Below are 20,410 nucleotides of genomic sequence, written 5' to 3'. Positions count from 1 at the left end.
TATTGGATATCAGATGAACTAATATCACAAGTCTTCTTTCAGTGAAACCTTCATGCTGATGTGACCATCCATTCAAGTAGAATAACGATAATAAGATTTTCAAAATTGCCACTACAGCAGCCATTTTTGATGTCTGAGCATGACCAGTTTCAAGTCTTGTGGCAACTATCCAAGAAGTTTAGGAGTAGCATAAACAATCTTGTGCTAATTGATGGACAAACTATGGACAACTGTCCTTCCAATTAGCTCTTCTGTTCTATGACCAGTAGAACTAATAATCAAGTCTGATAATGAACATCCATTCAGAGGTCACTTGTGTTAGGAGGCCAGTTTGGGCTTTTCCCCCACACATGGCTCCTTAAAACAAATTTTAGATATACATTTTCCACCCAGGGGTTAAATTTGAACAGGTCTTACAAATTTTCCTACAAAGTCTGATCAAAATCAGTTTTTTTTATATAATTGTTCAACCCCTTTAATGCAGCATCCATATTTAATGGTGGATCAGCATCATTCCATTCAGTAATTTTGTCAATCCTGTTTTGTTTTTTTCCTCCCAAAATAACGTTTTTATATTGGTGGCCATTATTACTAGAGAATTAGCATAATTTATGAAACCCACAAGCCCTTCATGGTTTAGCGTTGCTTTTCAAAATTGGTTATACTCTCTACAGAAGTTTTGAGAAATCATTTGGAGATTTTTGTTTTTTTTTAAAGTAAGCAGCCTTACTTCATTGGGGATTGGCATCACTGGTATACATTTTAAAGAGGTATGCCAGGATGCTGTCAAATTTGGTTAAATTCAGCTGAGAAATTTTAAAATAATTTGGCAGTTTTTATATCCTTAGAAATGGCAGTTAAATATAATTGCAAATCTATATAATTTGTAAAAATCTGAAAGATCTTTATGTCAATATGCTTTCTGTAAAATTTAGTCAAAATGTATGGAGTAGTTGCAAAGTCATTTAAAAGTTGTTCTATTTCGAGTAATAGCAGCCATATATCATGTGAAACCGACACTATTTAAACAAACATGAAAAATCTTTAGACATGTTTTCGGTTACATTTGGTCGAATTCTGTTGAGTGACTATCACAATAAACTGTATGAAGGTTTTTCTTTTTCTCAGTAATGGTGGCCACATCTGATGGTGGATTGACATCATTTGTAAAGTCTTCATGCTAGGATGCTCTTTGGCAAGTTTGGTTAAGTGGGTTTTGGGATGAAATTGAAATTAGCAATTTACAAACACGTGATGGATGACACATCATATATGTTGGGCCAAGCTTTAAGCTCACTTTGCTCTAAGGACATGTGAGTAACTATATATATTCAAAAAGCAAAGATGTTGTTGTGTGTTTAATGCCATTTTCAACAAAAGATAGGCGGCTATAAAGGGTGGCCAGTATATCTGGTGAAGGAAGAACCAGGGAAAATCCAGACCCATGGAAAGCTACAGACACGCTTTCTCACATATCCACCAAGTCGAGCCTGAGACTCGAACTCATCTGGACACTGGTGATGTGTCATCGATCTGTGAAGTTGAGTGCCTTAGACCACTCGGCCACTCTGAACACCAAAAAAAGCAAACAAAATGAGGAGCTTAGTTGCATATTTTATATACCTGATGTGCTGATACACTGATCACCAAAAGAAATGAATATTTTACCTTTTTAAAGGAATATTACCTTTTTACTATGTGTACAAAACAAAAGACATGATAATGTATTCGGGACAGGACAAATTTTATTTGTAGGCATTTCTTTATGTGGTCATCAGAACATGGAAAAGTCTCCTACGAATGGAGATAATTTAACTTTTCCATTTAAAAAAAATCATTACATACTTCAAATTTCTATACACTGTACAAAAGATCTCAATGGTCTTTATATGGATGATGCAAATGCTACAATTATAAGCAATTCTGGTTGATATTCCATTGTTACAGCAAAGTATATGACATTAAGCTAGAGGCCCCAAATGGTCCTCAAATCATGTACCTAGCCAAGACATCTCCCTAATAGCCAACAAAATGAACAGTCTCGCAAAGAAATGTGTGGACGTAGGAAGGCTTCTGTACAAATTTTTTTCTAATGCTGTTGATTGCATATGTTAATAAAAACAATTTTTTCAAGGTTTCTTAATTTTGTGCATTTTCATCAGTATTTCAAGGCACATCAGCATTACTTGCCCAAAACTGAAAGGCCGATAACAGGATTCTGTCAAATCTGGTAAAATTCTTTTGAACAGTTTTTGATGAAAGTAGTTCAAGTTTTTTCTTTCTTCTAGTTTTAGTGTAAGCAACCATATGTGATGGCAGATCAGCATCTGCATAAATCTAAATGGACTTCATGCAATGATGCTTTATTTCAAACTTGGTTAAATTTGGTTAAGTTGTTTTTGACAAGTCAATGAAAGGTTTTGCAAATTTTAGAAATGATGGTCATACCTAATTGCAAATTGTCAATTTTTCCCCACAAATTTTGAATGCCATTCTTAACAGAATGGCATATGTTAAATTTTATCTGATTCTGTTCAGCAGTTGACAGCAGATTAACATAAATTGTACACAATTTAAAGTCCCTCATACAAAAATGCTTTCTGTCTAACCTGGTCAAAATAATCGGAAGTGGTCTTGAGGTGATGTCAATTGTACGTAAATTAAAGCTCCTTATACAAAAATGCTTTCTGTCTAACCTGGTCAAAATAATCTGAAAGGGTCTTGAGGTGATGTCAATTGTACATAATTTAAAGCCCCTCATACAAAAATGCTTTCTGTCTAACCTGGTCAAAATAATCTGAAGTGGTCTTGAGGTGATGTCAATTGTACATAATTTAAAGCTCCTCATACAAAAATGCTTTCTGTCAAATCTGGTCAAATTAATCTTAAGTGGTCTCGAGGTGATGTCAATTGTACATAATTTAAAGCCCCTCATACTGATGCTTTCTGTCAAATCTGGTCAAAATAATCTGAAGTGGTCTTGAGGTGATGTAAAGGTTTTTCTATTTTTAGTAATAGTGGCCAATTTCAATGAAAGATCAACATTATTTGTATTTTTAAAAAAAATGAAAACCCTTCATGTCAGGATGCTTTCTGTCAAATTTGGTTAAATTATACTGAGTGGTTTTTGAGAAGTCACTTCAAGGTTTTCCTATTTTCAGCAATTCTGGCCATATTTGATAACAAATCCAAATTAACAAAAATCTGAAAGCCCATCAATGCTATCTGTGAAATTTGACCAGATTCTGTTCAGTAGTTATTGACAGATCAGCTGGATTGGCACACATTTAAAAGCACCTAATACCAGGAAACTTTGTGTCATGTTAGTAAAAATAATGTTGTGATTGATTTCTAGAGAAGTTATCTTTAAAGGTTTTCTATCTGTAGTAATGGTGGCCATATTTGATGGCAGAATAGCATTATCTGTAACAAAACTGCAAATCCCTCCTGCCAGAATGCTCTTTGCCAGATGTGATTAAATTCTGTTGCGCAGTAATGTTAGCCACATTTGATAGTGGATCGGCTGAAAGCACTTTATGCCAAAATACTTTGTCAATTCTTTTAAGCAGTTTTTGAGAATTCAGGTTTTTCAAATTTTAGTAATGGCCATTTCTGATGTTTGGCATAATTTGCTGTTGTGGGTTTAATACCATTTTCAAGCACATGATCACATGATAGCCTATACATAGTGGCCAGGGTAACTGGTGCCTGAAGAACCTGCAAAAATCCCAGTAAGAACTACCAACCCATGGTAAAGCTATTGACAAGCTATACTAACAGTGAGCTAGAGATGGCAGTGATCACTAAAGGTGAGCTCTTGAAACCACACAGACACAGAGGGCCATGGCATAATTTGTATAAATTTTAAAGCGGCCATAAAACTTTGTGTCAAATTGGTCCAAATCTGTTTAGTAGTTTCAGAAAGGTTTATACATTATTTTTTTTAGTAACAATGGCCACAACTGATTGTGGACTGGCATCATTTGTAAAAACTGAAATTAATTCCAAAATGCTGTGTTAAAATTAGTCTAATTCTATTTACTGGCTTTTTTAAAATTATAGTTTTCGTTTCTATTTTTAGTCATGGCAGTCATTTTCCATGTCAGATTGTCATCATTTGTAAATAAAACTGAAAACACGTCTTGAAAAGATGCTTTAATTTTTGTTAAACTCAGATGAGCAGTAAAGAATTTAATATTTTTAGTGAGAGTGGACATTTCTGAGGTGGATAAGCATCATTTGTATAGATTTTGAGTATCCTTCATGCCAGGATGTTTTCTGCTAAATTTGGTTGAAATCTGTCCAGTAGTTTTTCAGAAGTTTAAGCAAGAAAATACTGAGGCATGACAGTTGCTGCACAACATACATTAACTGGATGCAAGGCCATACCATAAGTTCACTTGGCCGTAAGTATGCATCATTCATAACAATTAGATCAACTGACCGTAAGTCTGCATCTTAGAGAACCTTGAGCTCACTTGACCTTAAGTCTGCATCACAGAGAACAATAAGCTCACTTGGCCTTAAGTCTGCATCATTCATAACAATAAGATCAATTGACCTTAAGTCTGCATCATAGAGATCCTTGAGCTCACTTGACCTTAAGTCTGCATCGAGAGAGATGACTACAACTATCGGTATAAAAGTAAAATAACCTAAATTCAAACTTTTTAATATCAAACAAATATTTTATGTCCATTGTGAGGTTAAGTAATGTGTGATTAACTGAAACAATCTTTGTTAGATTCTAGTAATAGAAAAACAGTCTGAATCTTTCAACTTTCTTCTTAACCAAACCCTTTGCTACTGGCTCCATTTAAAACCTTGGATTCAAGAAGCCAATTTCCATTACCATTTAGATCTGGTCTTAATTGAGTTAACAAGCTTAAACCGTATATACTTGCTTATATGTCATATCCAACAACAAAAGAGACTCAGATCTGCCTTCACATGATGCACCAGCAAACCAGGGTCTATGTTGTTTTTTCCAGTTATTAGTCCTACCAAACTGTTAGCATGATGCAATGACAAACCTTGGCATATTCCCACTGCAGTTGGATCCGACTTATAAAAAAGTGCAAACAGTATCTTATTTATGTTTGTGTAATATGGATCTAAATGTTAATAGAATGGACCTTGATCTACCCTTGCATGATGTGCCATAAGATCTGGATGTATCCTGTTTATTCTATATATGATTTCAAGCAAACAGTGTAAACCAAGCATTATATGCAAGAAATATGGTACTAATGAGTGTGAAGCACATTTTGCCTCATTACTTCAACTATAAGCCTTCCTAATTCAATTGTAGCTTTTTTTAAGTAGTTTGTATGTGCTTTTTATTTATAATGTAAAACACTTCCAAATACAATTTTCTGACGTTGAATGTAAAAATTCTGGGCAATAAATACCACAATATACTGATGAAAACTGTGATGCCATTGTGATTTCATGACCACCACCCCCACATACAGCCAAAGAGAAGTAGGCAGTGGGGGCAGAGCACTGTTTTTGGACAAAATGTAAATGTGCTAGAATGGAAATAACAGTCTTGTGTTTGAGGGTATTACAGGTGGTTTTACTATCTCAAATGTTTCAGTAGCTCTGCTTATGCATCACTGCTAGGCCTCAATTCACAACAGTAAAACCACAATCAACATCCTCAAATATAAGGCTGTTATCCTCTACTTTAAAGAAAAAGATGTCATTTCACCTTGCCATTTCTTTCATGCATTTATATTTTAAATTGAATACCACAAATACAAAGACAAAGATACTGTACAATAATAGATAATTTACAGTAAAATGATTAGCACAAATTTCCAGTACACATTTGGTTGAATCCAATCTTCATCACAGGAAGCAATCTAAAATTGAAAACAATTAAACACAATTGTTGTGTTCCTACATGTATACCAAATCTAAAACAAAACAGGATTTACATATGAATAATCAAGAGAATAACACCATTCTCTCATAACCTTAATCACTGACACGCTGATCATATATCTCTGCAGATCTGTATATCCCCAAATGAACTTATCAACAATGTTTGATCTTCACTGTCAAATTGGGAAAAGCTGCTTTCCTGAAGTTTTCATCTCAAGTTTTCACTCTTCTAGTAATAATGGCTCAACTACATGGCAGATCAGCATCATATATGTATCGATCAGCATCATTCATGCATATGAAGAACCTTGATGTAATGATGCTTCCCATGAAATTGTGTCAAAATTGGTATATTGAGAACATAAAACATGCTATGTCTCACATGTACGTTTAACATGAAGGAAAACTTTTTGAATATCAATGTGCATGAGCAGCTGACATACATGGTATGCAAAAAGACAATGTTGGCAACACTGCACAATCATTAAGCTCAGAAACTGCTGCCATTCCATAGTCATGTGACTTAAATCACATGATTCTGAAATGAATTATACAATTTTAGAAAATGACACATGTATGGAGGACCTCAAAGGCAAACAGAATAGGCCAATGTCTCAGTTTCAATAAATTTCTGTTATCTTGGATTATGATACTTAAGGTGATTACTGGGATTCTTCTCAGAGGTAAAGGAATTAGAGGGATGAAAAATAATTTGCTCTTTTAAAATTGTACCTTCTAAAATCATTATACTCATAAAAAAGTGGAGTTGAGGAATTTTTCACAAACATAAGGAAATGCACAATTTTTCCTCATCGACAAAACAAGTCTTCTTTTGAGTGAAGTCAAGATATCATGAATGCTCTTTATCTTTGATGATTGGTATATGTTTTATCAAAAATTCTTAATTACTGAACAGACAATAAGAAAGATATTCAAAAATCTCTTTTGGAAGAATATTCATGTTATTCAATGAAACTGGGGACAGATATGCTGCCTGAGAACAGATACAGGTCTATGCTGCTTGCCTGAAATCATAAAAATAGAACAAACCATTAACCCTGATCTACTAGCACATTAAATAACTGCAGATCTGCCAAGTCTATGATGTTCACAGTATGCTTAATACTCTAGCAAAAAAAAAACAACACACAAATGAAAATAAGCACTAAACAATAAAGATTCTGACACTGGGTCCAGAGATCATAAAACTCTCAGACCAAGTTTCCACTATTAGCCAATCAGAAACAACCTTACAAAAGTAATGTCATTTATGATTGGTTCATACAAAATCTCCAGATCAAACTTGAGCTCAAGTTTTTAATTTCTAGGCTGGGTGTAGAACATCAAGATTAAGATCGACTATCAACTAATGAAAAGGGGTTTCAGATTCAATGCAAAAGGCAAACAAGTCCCCTTTACAAGTTTTAAATACAAAAATATATATTTGTTTTAAATGCCTATTCCAAACTGCACCGGTTTTTACTCCTTTTAATCAATCTCAAATTTAAAAAAAAAACACAAACAAACAAACAAAACAAAAATCTGGAACTAGATTTCTGTTTGTAAAACATGTATAAAATCAATTGTGTGGTAATTAAAGTTGAAAAAGTTCAATTTAGAAAAATCTGAAATACTGTTTTAATGGCATGACAGTCTAATCAGATCATCATCTATATGCATGCAAAGATCTATAATCATTTGTCTACCTCTTATGGTTTTTTACTTAAATGTGCAACCAAGGCTTTTGTGAAAGTCCAATAAGCTTAGAACATGTAACAAAAGCCAAAAAACTTAAGCACTGTTCTAATGGCCTGAAATTAAGTCAGGTCCTTGACGTATGCATACAAATATGCTAACATTACTTTGCCCATGCTGAGTGGTTTTTGCACAATCGTACCAACAAGATTCTTGGGCATACATATATAGAGATGCTCGGATGAATAGGACTGAATCAATAGAACCCCACTTCAATTAGGACGAATATCACAAAAAATCTTTTGGTGAAAACAAAATATTGATATGATCATCCATCTACGAGTAGTAGCAATAACAAAATTTTCAAGATTTTCATGATGGAAAGCAGATAAACAACATTTTCCTTTTTTTTTTAATCAACTAGATATCATAAGTCTTTCTGTGAAAATCCCATGTCAATAAGACTTTCTGTTCAGGAGAGGTAGTAATTAACAAGGTGTTTGACATGGCTGCTATGGTGATCATACTGGATGTAAAATCAGTACCATTATCATTTAGAGCCAACTAGACATCATAGGAAGTATTCTGGTGGTAAATCAATGTCAATATGACTTTCTGTTCATGAATAATAGCAATTACAAGATGTTTAAAATGTTTGCCATGGCACTCATATTGGACATCATATCAGCCCAATTTTCATTTAGTACTATCCAGACATCATAGGAAATCTTCTGGTGAAAACCCATGTCAATATGACTTACTCCTCAGGTGTAGTGATAACAAGATTATCATGATCGCTGGCACAGTGGTCATATTGCCTGATTAACATACTAAAGACCGAGCAGACACCACAAGAAGTCTTTTCATAAAACCCTTGCTGAAATGACCATTTACAAGATTTTCCAGACAGGTACTGTGGTGGTCATATTGGATTTTGAGTAGTGCTATTCTGATTTACGATCAATCAGACCAGTGATTCCCAACCCCCCAGGTTGCAACATAATCAGGGTCATAAGGACATTCTGGAGGGTCACCAGGACTTTTTTTTTTAGGAGGGTGGCAAAACTTATAAAAATGCATAAATGGTGTCATGAGGCTCAGAAAAATGTTTTTAGGATAGAAACACTGAACTAGACCATGGCATACTGTGTATGTAAAGTGTCATGGCAATCCTCCAAGTAAGAGTATTGATAACAAATGTGTGCTATAGATGGATGGACAACAGTTAGACAATGGTCAACAGGCCATTTCTTAAGCTCTTCTGATCATATGACTAGTGAAAGCTAAAAACTGGACACTACCATAATGTAATGATGTGCATCTGCATCAGCATGTACTGCTTAATGACTATATCGGAAAATAATATTTTTAATTCCTGGGAAAGAATTAGTTCTATATAATAAGATTTATCACAAATCACACGACATGTCAGCAGCTGAAAAAGGCATCTGTTACAGGTATCATGTAATAAATTGTCTTGCCTTGCCTTGCCACAAAAAACATTGACATTCTACACTCTTGACACTCATCTTGAACAACCACATCTCATCAGACGCCAACTCTCATCTCCAGCAAGCTTCCGATTCCCCTCCCAGCTTAAATTCGCAGCATATTGTACTCCTTTAACAGTTAACTTCATGGTTTAATTTCTTAGCTAGCTGGCTGCAAGTTTACATTGTCGAGTATATACTGTGCAAACATGAGAGTGGATTAGGAAGAATAGGTAGACAAGTTTCCATTTATCTAGACTTGCATGATTTTTTGATATACCAGTAAATCTGTGTATAATTGATGCATTCACTTTACATAACTTCAGTTGCTCGATGCAAGAAATGTTTTAATGTCCAAAAAGCAGACATATGTACTAGGACAGAGTTTAATTAAACATGGATCACTGGGGAATAAGAAAGATGTTTAGATTTGTTTAAAAATCTCTTCATATCCACTATTTAGTTTTTATTAGTACTGAAGAAGCTGACTTAAGCACTTGTTCATTTCAAAACAGAACGAAAGCTAACTTCTGCTAGAAGTATGATCTTCCCATGAAAAAAGTCAGTTACATTCTTGTAATAACAGCCTATTCATTAAATAGAATCAATGAACATTTGCTTGAGCAGGCAAGTGAGTGCAAAATTCTCTTGACAGCCTTAAACTTTTCACTTGCCATTTCAAGTTGACAAGTGAATTTTCAAACCCCAACTTTGGAATCTGCATAGTCAAAAATTCATCTGTATTTATTTTAAATATTTTGGGATGTGATATTTTAGTTTTATGAACAGTAAATCTGGACAATAAAGGCTCCACTGCATTTGGAAATAAAAGTAGCATAAAAAGATGAAACCAAGCAGAATGTAGACCCAAGTAAAACAAATGATAAAATAACATATCTGAATAACTAAATACATGTGATTGTCAACAAGCATGTCTATTCTGAAAAGATAATATGATGTGAACAGTATTATATTACTGTAAACAGATGATATTACTATCATCAAGGATGAGTGGCATGTTGTTTAACAGGTGGTGACTATGCACACCTGATGGTACACAGTGTACCTGCTGAATGTGGACCTATAAATCAAAACACATTTCACAATATTTCTTGCCAATTGGATATGTATAATGATTTGTATCAGCATGTTAGTCATTGTTTCTTAACATCATAAGTTTGCCCATAATGATTGCCAAGCTGCAACAGTAGTGTTATAAATACAATTGTATAGAACATGCTCTTTGCATCTGTTATCAGTAATGTTAGCAAGTGGATCAATGAGAAAATGTGTCTGCCTTCACATTAAATTATTGTATTCTGATATGCAAGATGCTCTTTTTATATCTATTTTTTTTTAACGAGGAAATGTCCATTTTATGGAAAAACAAAACATACAATATTTTGTTATCAAGGTGGATCTGACAAGCGGATAATGCCAATAAAACTGCCCATTACACAAAATACATCTTTGTGAAATACTGAATTTACCGCATTGCATCTCCACTGTTTCTAGAATTGTGCAAGAAAAAGCACTTACAAATTCTGATGGCCTTGTCCTTGGATTGCTCATGGTAATTAATTTCACACTGCTGTGTAGTGTTTGTCCTGTGACTCAACCAGAAATACATATGATAGACTGGTAACTACCCTGTCATGAATTCTTCAAGTTATGGTAGCAGATACATATTGTGAAATTTAAACAATAAAAGATCACGTAGTAATGTTGCAATTTATTTACTTTACATGTTTCTTTGTTTTAATTCTTATCTTAAATCACAGTATCGGTTATTTCTTTGTGACCAGAGTGATCAACACTTCATCAAGCCTGCATAGTTTTTCAAGGAATTAATGCCAGCAATAGCTTTGATGTGTTAGGCGCATGAACAAACTATCTAAAATTTAAAATTTATTTACTTTTGTGGGAAAATAAGTTTTTTTTTTTGGGGGGGGTTATTTCTCATCTTTAATCACAGTACCACATACTTCTTGTTGACTATACAGTAGCCAATGCTTTACGGTTTGTTGTGGTAATCAGTGCTGGCTAAGTAATGATTTGCTGAGCACAAGATCAATGCATGGTCTAGATAAATTTCCAAATTATTTACTTTTGTTTGAAAAATCAACTGAATTCTTTTTTCTTAAAAAAATAAACTTTTTTTCTTTGTTTGTTTTTTTCTCAACTTTAATTGCAAATACTGATCTCCGAAGTCTCCTATCCCATCTCACTCAAACAGAAACAGCGTTAAGGTCAAGTAAAAAAGTAGTCAAGGCACAGAATAAAAAATTTTGCAGTAATTTACCAACTTGACAAGAAATCTAAAGAGAAAAAAAACCCGAAAAATTGATCTGCAGTGTAAATAGAAAGATATCACGCAATCATATTATCACATTTCTATGATACATGCGTAACTAATTAGGTAAAGCAAGTTGTATTTAAGATGGTGTTAAAGTAAAATAAAACCAATCTTTTTGTTCATCTTGGAAACTAAATAACAGACCATCCCTGTTTGGAAGATCTATCTTGGATCTTGGGAACAAGATACTGACAATCCCCTTTTGGAAACATATTATCATTTCACCAATCAGTCTCATAAAAATCTGAGCTGAAAACTTTACAATACACACCGAAGTCTAAGTTTTAAACTTATTCAAATAAAGATTATAGTATTGATTGATTCAGACTGCAATGTCATGACTTATGTTCTAGCTTTAATTAAATTTTGTTTAGTGGATATGGCATCAAAACTATCCCTGAAACCTTAGAAATAGGGAAAGTGACAATGCATAAATGATGTCAAAAGCATTTAATATTGTGCACATACATATTACAGAAGAATGTGAGAACTGATTAAAAGTTAAATTAAACAATAAATGCCTAAATACAGATATGCCCTATTACTCAGTCTCTTGATTTACTGTATACAGATGGATACTGTTAATTGATATATAGATTGTAAATATGGATATTTATCAATTTAGTCATGCTTACTGTGCAAGGGAAAAATAATACCAAGTGTGTGATTGTTACAATAATTGACATGTCATAAACAACACTTCTCAAAAAGTACCAAAGAATTATATTAGGTTAGAACATTAGAACAAAAGATTTCCTGCAAGAAAAATATTATTCTTAGTTTAAATGTACACACCAAAATGTATTGCCAAAAGAATACCCACAACAAGTTACATTAATATTTGCCAATTATACTCCAAACAAGCTGTTTAAATGATACGCATTCACCACTCCTTACGCTTGCAACAAAAACCATCTATAATTTTACCTTATGCTCCATTTCCAGTATGTAAAAAGCAGGAAATTCCTAAATAAGTTATTTCTGATTCACACAAAATTATGAAAATCTGGGAAAAAATGTTTGCATGCTTTTCACAACAATTTACCCCGAAGACCACCAAAACTTTTTTCCCAAAATTTCCACACAGGTTCATAATTATTTTGATCAGTGAAATTAGTGGCGACTGGGTGTACCGATTTATGACTGGTTAGTTCACTGGATCACATTAATGATAAAATTATGGACTGCCTTTAAAAAGTCACTTGCCAGACGATGATGACCTATACATGTGTTCAAAAGACATGGCAAATATAATCTAAATTTGACTCTTTGCAGAAAAATGCAGTCCTATTCATAAGTGTTATGATCAATGCATATACCATTTCATTACAGTCAAATTTTAAGGTATTTAAGAACCTGTAACATTTGTAAGGAACATGTCAATGTAACATATTTAGTGGGGCTTTTTTTGTTTTTTTTTTACAAATCACTAATTCTTGATATGTTGTTTTGCAATTAAATCAAATAAAACGATCACCCAATGCAGAGTCATAAATTGTTTGAAATTAAAAGTATGTCTCTTAAGAATTACAACACAAAAATAAAAAATCCCATAAAGTAACTTGATGGTTTACTGGCTGAAATGAATTTTCAGGAATTCAAGACAAGACCATTTCTTCCTTTAAAATGCCAAGTGTTGAAACCATCTCAGATAATCTTCAGTGATAACAAGATTTTCAAATAAGCTGTTGTGGTGGACATACAGATGTGTAAATTGGAATGTTTTTCATTCAGGACAAAGCAAACATCATTTGAAGTCTTTAGTGAAAACCCCATAATTATAATCAATTCTGTGGGAGTAGTGACAAGGTTTTCAAGACGGCCATTACTGCAGCCATATTCTATGTACGACTGGAACCATTTTCATTAAGGACCAACTTATTTATCATAAGGTGTAAAGCCCATGCTGATACAGCTATCCATCTGAGATAAGCACGGACAACAACATTTTCAAGATAGCCACCATTGTCATGGTGGCAATATTCAGGGTTAGTCATTTAATTTACAAACACCATAAACATTCTTCTGATGAAAACCACATTATCAAATTGACTTTCCATTTATGAGGAGCTGAGAAAACCAACCAGACATCACACAAAGTCTTTTGGTGAAGACCTCATGTCAATATAACTGTTTGTTCAGAAGAAGAAATGACAACAATACTTTCAAGACAGCTGTTGTTGTTATTTTGGGCATCAGATTAGTACCATTTTCATTTAGCACCAACTAGGCATAACAAGTCTTTTGGTGAAAACCTATCGCTGATAAGACCATCCATTCAGCAGAAGTAGCAATAACATCAAGTTTTTCAAGATGGCTGATGAGGTGGCCATATTGGATGTCAGACTGGCACCATTTTCATTTAAGACCAACTGGAGGAGCTGAGATAAGATTTTCAAGATGGCTGCCATATTGGACTTCAGATCTGTGCCATTTTTATTTATGACCAACTAGACATCATAAGAAGTCTTTTAGTGAAAACCATATAAGATCATACATTGTGAAGCAGCAATAACAAGATTTTCAAGATGGTCTCTGTGGTGGCCAAACTGGATGTTCGAACCTGCATTTTTATTTAGGACCAACTAGACCATAGGATGAATGTGTGTGGAAAGTTTCAAGTCAATACGCCAAATAATTCCTGAGAAAATAACATGAATAATGCCATTTTTCTTCATATATTAATACCTAACTATTTCTTACTAAATGAAAATTCTTTTTATTAGTAATTGTGTTCACATGATGCTATATGTTGTTGTTGTTGTAGTTGTAGGTTTTAACGCCATTTTTCAGCACACGATATGTATACATGATGGCCAGTATTGATGGTGGAGGAAGAACCCGGGAAATCCCCAGAAAGAACCACCGACCCTTGAGAAGCTACTGGCAAGCTTTCTCACATACCCACATTGGCCGAATCCGAGACTCGAACCTATGCAGACAGGTGAGATGGCAGTGATCCGTAATGGAGAGCACTTTAGACCACTTGGGGCCCCGATGTTATATGTAAAACTGGTACAAAGTATGAAATACATAATAACTGCCAAGTGAGCTGAGAATATTGGGATGTCTTAAAACCATATTTCCATAACCATGTTTTGGATTTGAATTAACTGGGTCAGCTGGTCATCAACAAGAAGAATTCTTGAGATGGTTTTGCACCGGTTATCAATCCAGTCACTTGCAAAGAAAAATGGCATTGTTTTTGTTTTTAATCCATCAACTTAAGATTGATAAAACTGCAAAATCAGCAAAGGGCTTATAACACCAAGTGTACCTTTTTTGTAATACAAATGATGTTAAGAAAAAGAGCTTTAAGATGTGGAACATTCTTCTCTTGATCTTATCACAAAATCACAAATTGCTTGTACCTTATTCCTGGAACCTATTCAAATGAAGGTATCTGGTCAACATATTGATAAAAGTTAACCCAGATTAAGTTCAAGTGTGTCAATAAGTAGCCTTCAAGGCACGTCTTTTATAACTCAAACCAATTTCCAATAATAACATAAAGAAGATGAACAACAGGCTGTCCATTATTTACATGGGTAGATCATAAAATACAATATTATCTTGCTGCTTGTGACCTTTGCTGAAGTGGGATTATTTTGTCTTTATTTCTATTAGCAGAACATGATCTCTCACTCTCAAACACACACATACACTGGACTTATTGGGCCATTTCTCTCCTTCTAATCGACAGATTTTTCTAAAATAATCTGGCTGTGACCGGGAATATTAATTAAATACATTATGTGTTCATAATGTATTCTAGCCAGTTTTTTTCCTTTAAATTATTTGCTGGAAACATGCTTAGATATTCAAAAAGGTTTTTTGAACATGTAAAGTTCCGATGCTGCCATTTATCATAAATTTCATAATTCTTCCAATACAATGTAAGTTTGGAAGGAAGGAAATGATCTGATAAAGATGCTCCAATTCAATTCAGTCAATGAAGTTGTTCTTAATTCCAATCTTTTTCCAGAGTGCCCTAAAAGTTGTGATGTGATTCATTCAACAAAATTCCATTAGTGACTAATCTAATAACAATTTTCGCTTGTGACACACACACTGAGTTGTGAGCGAATATAAACATGCCCGCCCTTTTTAAGTAGATCTAAGAAGAAAACCTGTGCATCTGATAAAAATAAGACTCAGGTGAATATTGGTGATCAGCTCAGTTGCTGGGATATACGCTGTAGTGTGAACTTTGGCTGAAAACAATCCAACATAGCATGGTGTTGGCTTATTTTTACAAAGGTGACATAGTCAAAACTTGTGTCGCAGCTTTTGACTGAAATCAGTTCACCTATGGATGCTGACGGCATTGAGGCTTTAACAAATGCAGAATATAGGACAGTGACAGTATTTATGCTACATTACCAAACAAAATCTTACCTTAATGCCAGATTTCAAGTTATTTTCGCTGTTGCAAAGTCATCAATTAGTTAGCTATCTGATTTACGTTTAAGCATAAACCTTTTAGCTATTTCACCATAATATGTAACAATGAAAATATAAATGACGATTTTTTTTGTTAGCAACATTTTGTGTTGAAAACGAAGCACTCCCATTTCTGACAAATACATCCTTCCGGTAAGAAAAACACTGTTCCCATTTATATAGTTGGCTCACATTCAGGCAAATAGCTTTTGTGTACAAAAATAAAGTTTGTTTTCATAATGTTAAACTTTGAAAACCAAGGGCAAATACATATGGAATTTAGTTGTGGCCTTGACAAAATTAGTCATTTCCTCCAATTACCCTGCACTCTGTGATTCCTGTGGACAAACAAATAAAAAGTGTGATTTCATAACCTTTCCAACTGAACAAAACCGTGTTCATACAGACACAATATTTTTAGGTCAGAAAATGTCAAAAACCACAGCATATATAACTTTAAACACTTCAACATTCATTTCAATATACGCAGAGACTGATTTTTTGTAAGCATATTAAACAAGTGATGTAAAAGTAAAATTATCAAATGATTGATTTCCTTCAGTCATCCTCTATCCCCATGCACACTAAAAAACTGTGAAGATGATCTGCTATATTTGATACTGTAAATCTCAATTCTTTAGCAGGATTAAACTCTCATAAAGGCATCTATGTTACATCATTTTTTTTGCAAACAAGTGATAGATAATACAATAGTACGTAAATTTTGAGTGCAAAATTTTTTCACAATTGTTTTATCAACGAATTTAATAAAATTCTGAACTTGTTAAAATGTTCCAATTTACAGGACTTTACTGAATACTGAGGTACTTAATTTAAATGTTACAAACCATGATAAAAAGATTTACTTTTTGGACATAATCAAAAGGGAAAGGTTAATTAGCTGTAATTATGTATCATGATTTTGTGCTAACCAAGTAAAGCAAGCTGAGCTTGTCAACAAAAAGATAAATCCTACGATTACAAGTACATAAATGTATGTATATGCACACATACAATATATACTCACTAATGTCAGATCCAACTGCAAACTTTAGACTCAGATCTGACACTGCATAATGTGCCAACAGATCTGGGTCTATGCAGTTTGTCAGGAGTAATCAGTAGAAGAAAAAACATGGATCCTGATCTGCTGGCACATTAAGCGATGGCACATCAGGCTCTACATTCTTTGCAACTGGACCAGACTTGTGTGCGAGTACTGAAAGGCATACAACAGATAGAAAATCCTGTGAAAATACTATCTAGTGACTTGAACTGGAACAGCCATGTCTGTCTTCCATGGTAAAACACAAAAAACATCAAGTACCATCTTCCTTCCTCTGCAACAGTATCACAAGTTCAAAAAAATTTAAAATAACAGTCCTCAATATACATTAAGAATATCTTATGTCAGTTCAGAAGTCTGCGACACCTCTACTCCAATGAGAATCATACTGCTAAATATATTTTTCCAATTCTCCTCCTTGACCAGTTTTGTTTGCCCGTCTTATGTGCAAATTCTTGAGCCTCCAATTCATGAATTGTATTAAATATTTCCTAGCTTTTTGCTTCTCTGTTCATTCCACTTTTTCCTCTTTAACTTCCATTTTCACTTGTTTCATTGGCAACTCCTGATTGGTGTTAGAGTGTTCCACATCTTCCCGTACCCGTTTGGTTGCCACTGATACAGGGATGTTAGATACGGTTGTCAACTGCAAAATATAACAAAATAGTTAATTAATCTTCACTCTTATGAATCCTTGATAGTTTACCTTAAACAGCAATTAGCAATTAAACTGACTGATCACTATAACAAAGATAACAAGTCTAATTATTAGCACAGCATTTCTCTTTAAAAAAAATACTTCCTATTCAAGTTTTACATTCTTAGCAGAAAAAACAATTTTTAAGAGACGCTTCTCAGTAACACTTGCCAGCTACCTTGGAAGTGTGACTACTATTCTGCAAATCCGAATCTCCTAAGCTTAATTTTCACAATTAGAAGAAAGCTAAAAGTTCTCTACTCACATTGAAGTGAATAATACAACAGTGATCTCCCCTTAGAGGGCCTGGAATTGAACCCTGTCCACATTTCTCTTTCTAATGGAGTTGAAATGCATCCTGTCAGTTAAAGATTAACTTTGGTGAGGCTTGGATGGTATGAACATATTATGATTACACCAGTGGTGGAGGGAGTTGCCAGCCCCTTAACCTGGAGAGGGTCCCATCTTGGAGCCCTTAAGGCATATGACGCAGCTTCAGATCTTATGAAATATATGGTCATATACTCAGATGCAGTTAATAATGATCCCTCCAATCCACTCAACTAATCCAAAGTAGAGTTGTGAAGCCACCAAATGACCCAAGTTAGGCGGTTGTGCCGCAACTATGGGTCCAACCAGGTCAAACTGAGCCCTTTGGGATTAAAAGATCTACAAGGTAAATGCTTGAGAAAGCTGTCGTTAGCAACCAAGACAAAGCTTGAATAATGACAGTTTGGGAACAGTTGCCTATCTGATCATCTGAAATATCATAGTATACTAAACATATTGCCCATGATACAAAGGCTTCAGTGGTGATATTTTCTTCATCAGAAGAAAGTGGTGCTGTCAGGCACCACAATACTATCCACTGCAAGCTGTGTTTGTGGGTACAGATTGGGTCCTAAATCACTGTCTCTCTACATGTATGCATGGTGGAGAGGATGGAAGACCACTTTTCATTTACTTGCTGATGGTTTCACATGAACTTGTAGGTGGCATGCAGGTCATTCTTAGCCACCACATGAAACGGTTGGCCATATTCACCACCACAATGTTCTTATCCAAGGACGGTAGCTTGGTGCTTAACATCCAAAAGCGAGAAAAACACTAGCATGATTGCAGACAAATATAAGCACACAGAATATAGTACAATGATAAATTAAAAGAATAGCGCAGTTTTTCATATATGCTTCCTATCTAGCTACTTTAGAAGAAAGGAAATGATTCTGAAAAATAGAAATATCTAATATTAATGGTTCTCTGAAATAATCTGATAGGTTTAAAAGCCGTTCAAAAGATCAGTTTAGAATTCACTCATTGAAGTCACTAGTTATTTGTTATTTTTTGGACTGCTAGAAAATCAGCAACATCATATGTACAACTGATTCCAGCAATTACTAACATAAAAACACAATGGTGAAAAGGAGATCAGGAGGATGGAAGTGAGGCCTGCTTTTGTAAGCAGGTGAGCAATGATGGACAAGAGGCCTGCTTTTGAAAGAAGAAAACAGGCACAAAGAAAAACATGCACTAAACATAAGACTCGTATGAATACTGGTGATCTGTTGGGGCATTCAACCACTCTGAATGGTAAATATGGTCTGAAGACAAACACATATATTGCCGAGTTTCTTGTTAGCATACGACAAAGATTTATTGCAAAAAAAATAATTTGTGTTATGATTTAAAAACAAAATTAATACCAATAAATGCAAGGCATAATAATGCATACTATCAATTTAAAAATGAGAATAAAAGTGATGCCCTTATAATATGATACGCTTGTTATCTAAAATGTGTCGTTGTTGTGGGGTTTAATGCCCTTTTTCAGCACACGATAGACTATCCATGGCAGCCAGTATTAATGGTGGAGGAAGAACCCGGGAAAACACTGGAAAGAACCATGATCCATGAGAAGCTACTGGCAAGCTTTCTCACGTGCCCACATAGGCCAAACCCGAGACTCAAACCCACGCAGACAGAGGTGAGATGGCAGTGATCCGTAATGGTGAGTGCTTTAGACCACTTGGCCACTCAGGGCCCCTCTAAAATTTGTGAAGTTAAGCCTAATTTCCAGAATGCATGTCATACGCCAGTCTGCTCACACAATGTAAGCCACAATGGCTGGTGTTTCAGCTGTAGAATTCCATAAAGTATCAGGAGATTGAAATGTGAAACCCTTCAGCACTGCCAGTAACAGCACTGCTCCAAAGACCGTTTATAAATTTTTTTTATGAAACTAGCTAAAAATATGTATCTACTTGTCATATACAATATATCTATTGGAAAATAATGTCCTTTTTGTCTTTACTTTGTAACTGAAAAGAGAAATTCTGTGATAATTCTATTTAAAGCAAATGGATAATTATGATAATAATAATAATAATAATAATACCCATTTTAAAAAGGCATTCTGGGATATTGTTTGATTGCCCATTGCTACATATTTTGTGTTGCAAGAGCTGTACACAGAGTCACTAAACTTGGTAGTTATCTTCACAAGGTATAAACTATCCATTAATGGGTATAGGTTTTTTTAACTCATTCGGCCCCAGAGGTTTTTGTCATTTTTGTCTGAAATGTGCGTAGGAACGAGATTTGGGGTGCTATTTCTGAACACATCGTAATACAGCGGTTTTCAACAGATTATCCATGAGAATAATGCCTAGTTGTATTAGAAACATCAATTTCCATTGGTTATTTTGCTTGCGCATGAGCAGAAGGGTAAAAGTTGGAGTTCTTTTTTTTTTTTTTTTTTTTTTTTTTTTTGCTTA

General features: G+C 34.3%; 1 protein-coding gene across 3 annotated transcripts in view; it reads right to left on the bottom strand.

Annotated features, from left to right (window-relative positions):
• Window positions 1–1,727: 1,727 nt before the first annotated feature.
• LOC149805846 (forkhead box protein K2-like) overlaps window positions 1,728–20,410 on the bottom strand; it is a 74,335-nt gene continuing 55,652 nt past the window's right edge. For 2 of the 3 annotated variants that reach the window (XM_089950566.1, XM_089950568.1), the window contains one exon: window positions 1,728–17,585. In XM_089950566.1, coding sequence (XP_089806692.1) covers window positions 17,451–17,585 — 135 coding nt within the window. In that variant the 3' untranslated portion in view covers window positions 1,728–17,450. The remainder of the gene's footprint in view (window positions 17,586–20,410) is intronic. The other variant, XR_016419803.1, reaches the window with a different exon arrangement.

Source organism: Sinohyriopsis cumingii, chromosome 2, assembly GCF_028554795.1.
Source record: "Sinohyriopsis cumingii isolate HCF-2022 chromosome 2, ASM2855479v2, whole genome shotgun sequence".
Classification (NCBI taxonomy): domain Eukaryota; kingdom Metazoa; phylum Mollusca; class Bivalvia; order Unionida; family Unionidae; genus Sinohyriopsis; species Sinohyriopsis cumingii.
The sequence above is the reverse complement of the archived record's forward strand: the minus strand, read 5'-3'. Positions and strand labels throughout refer to the sequence as shown.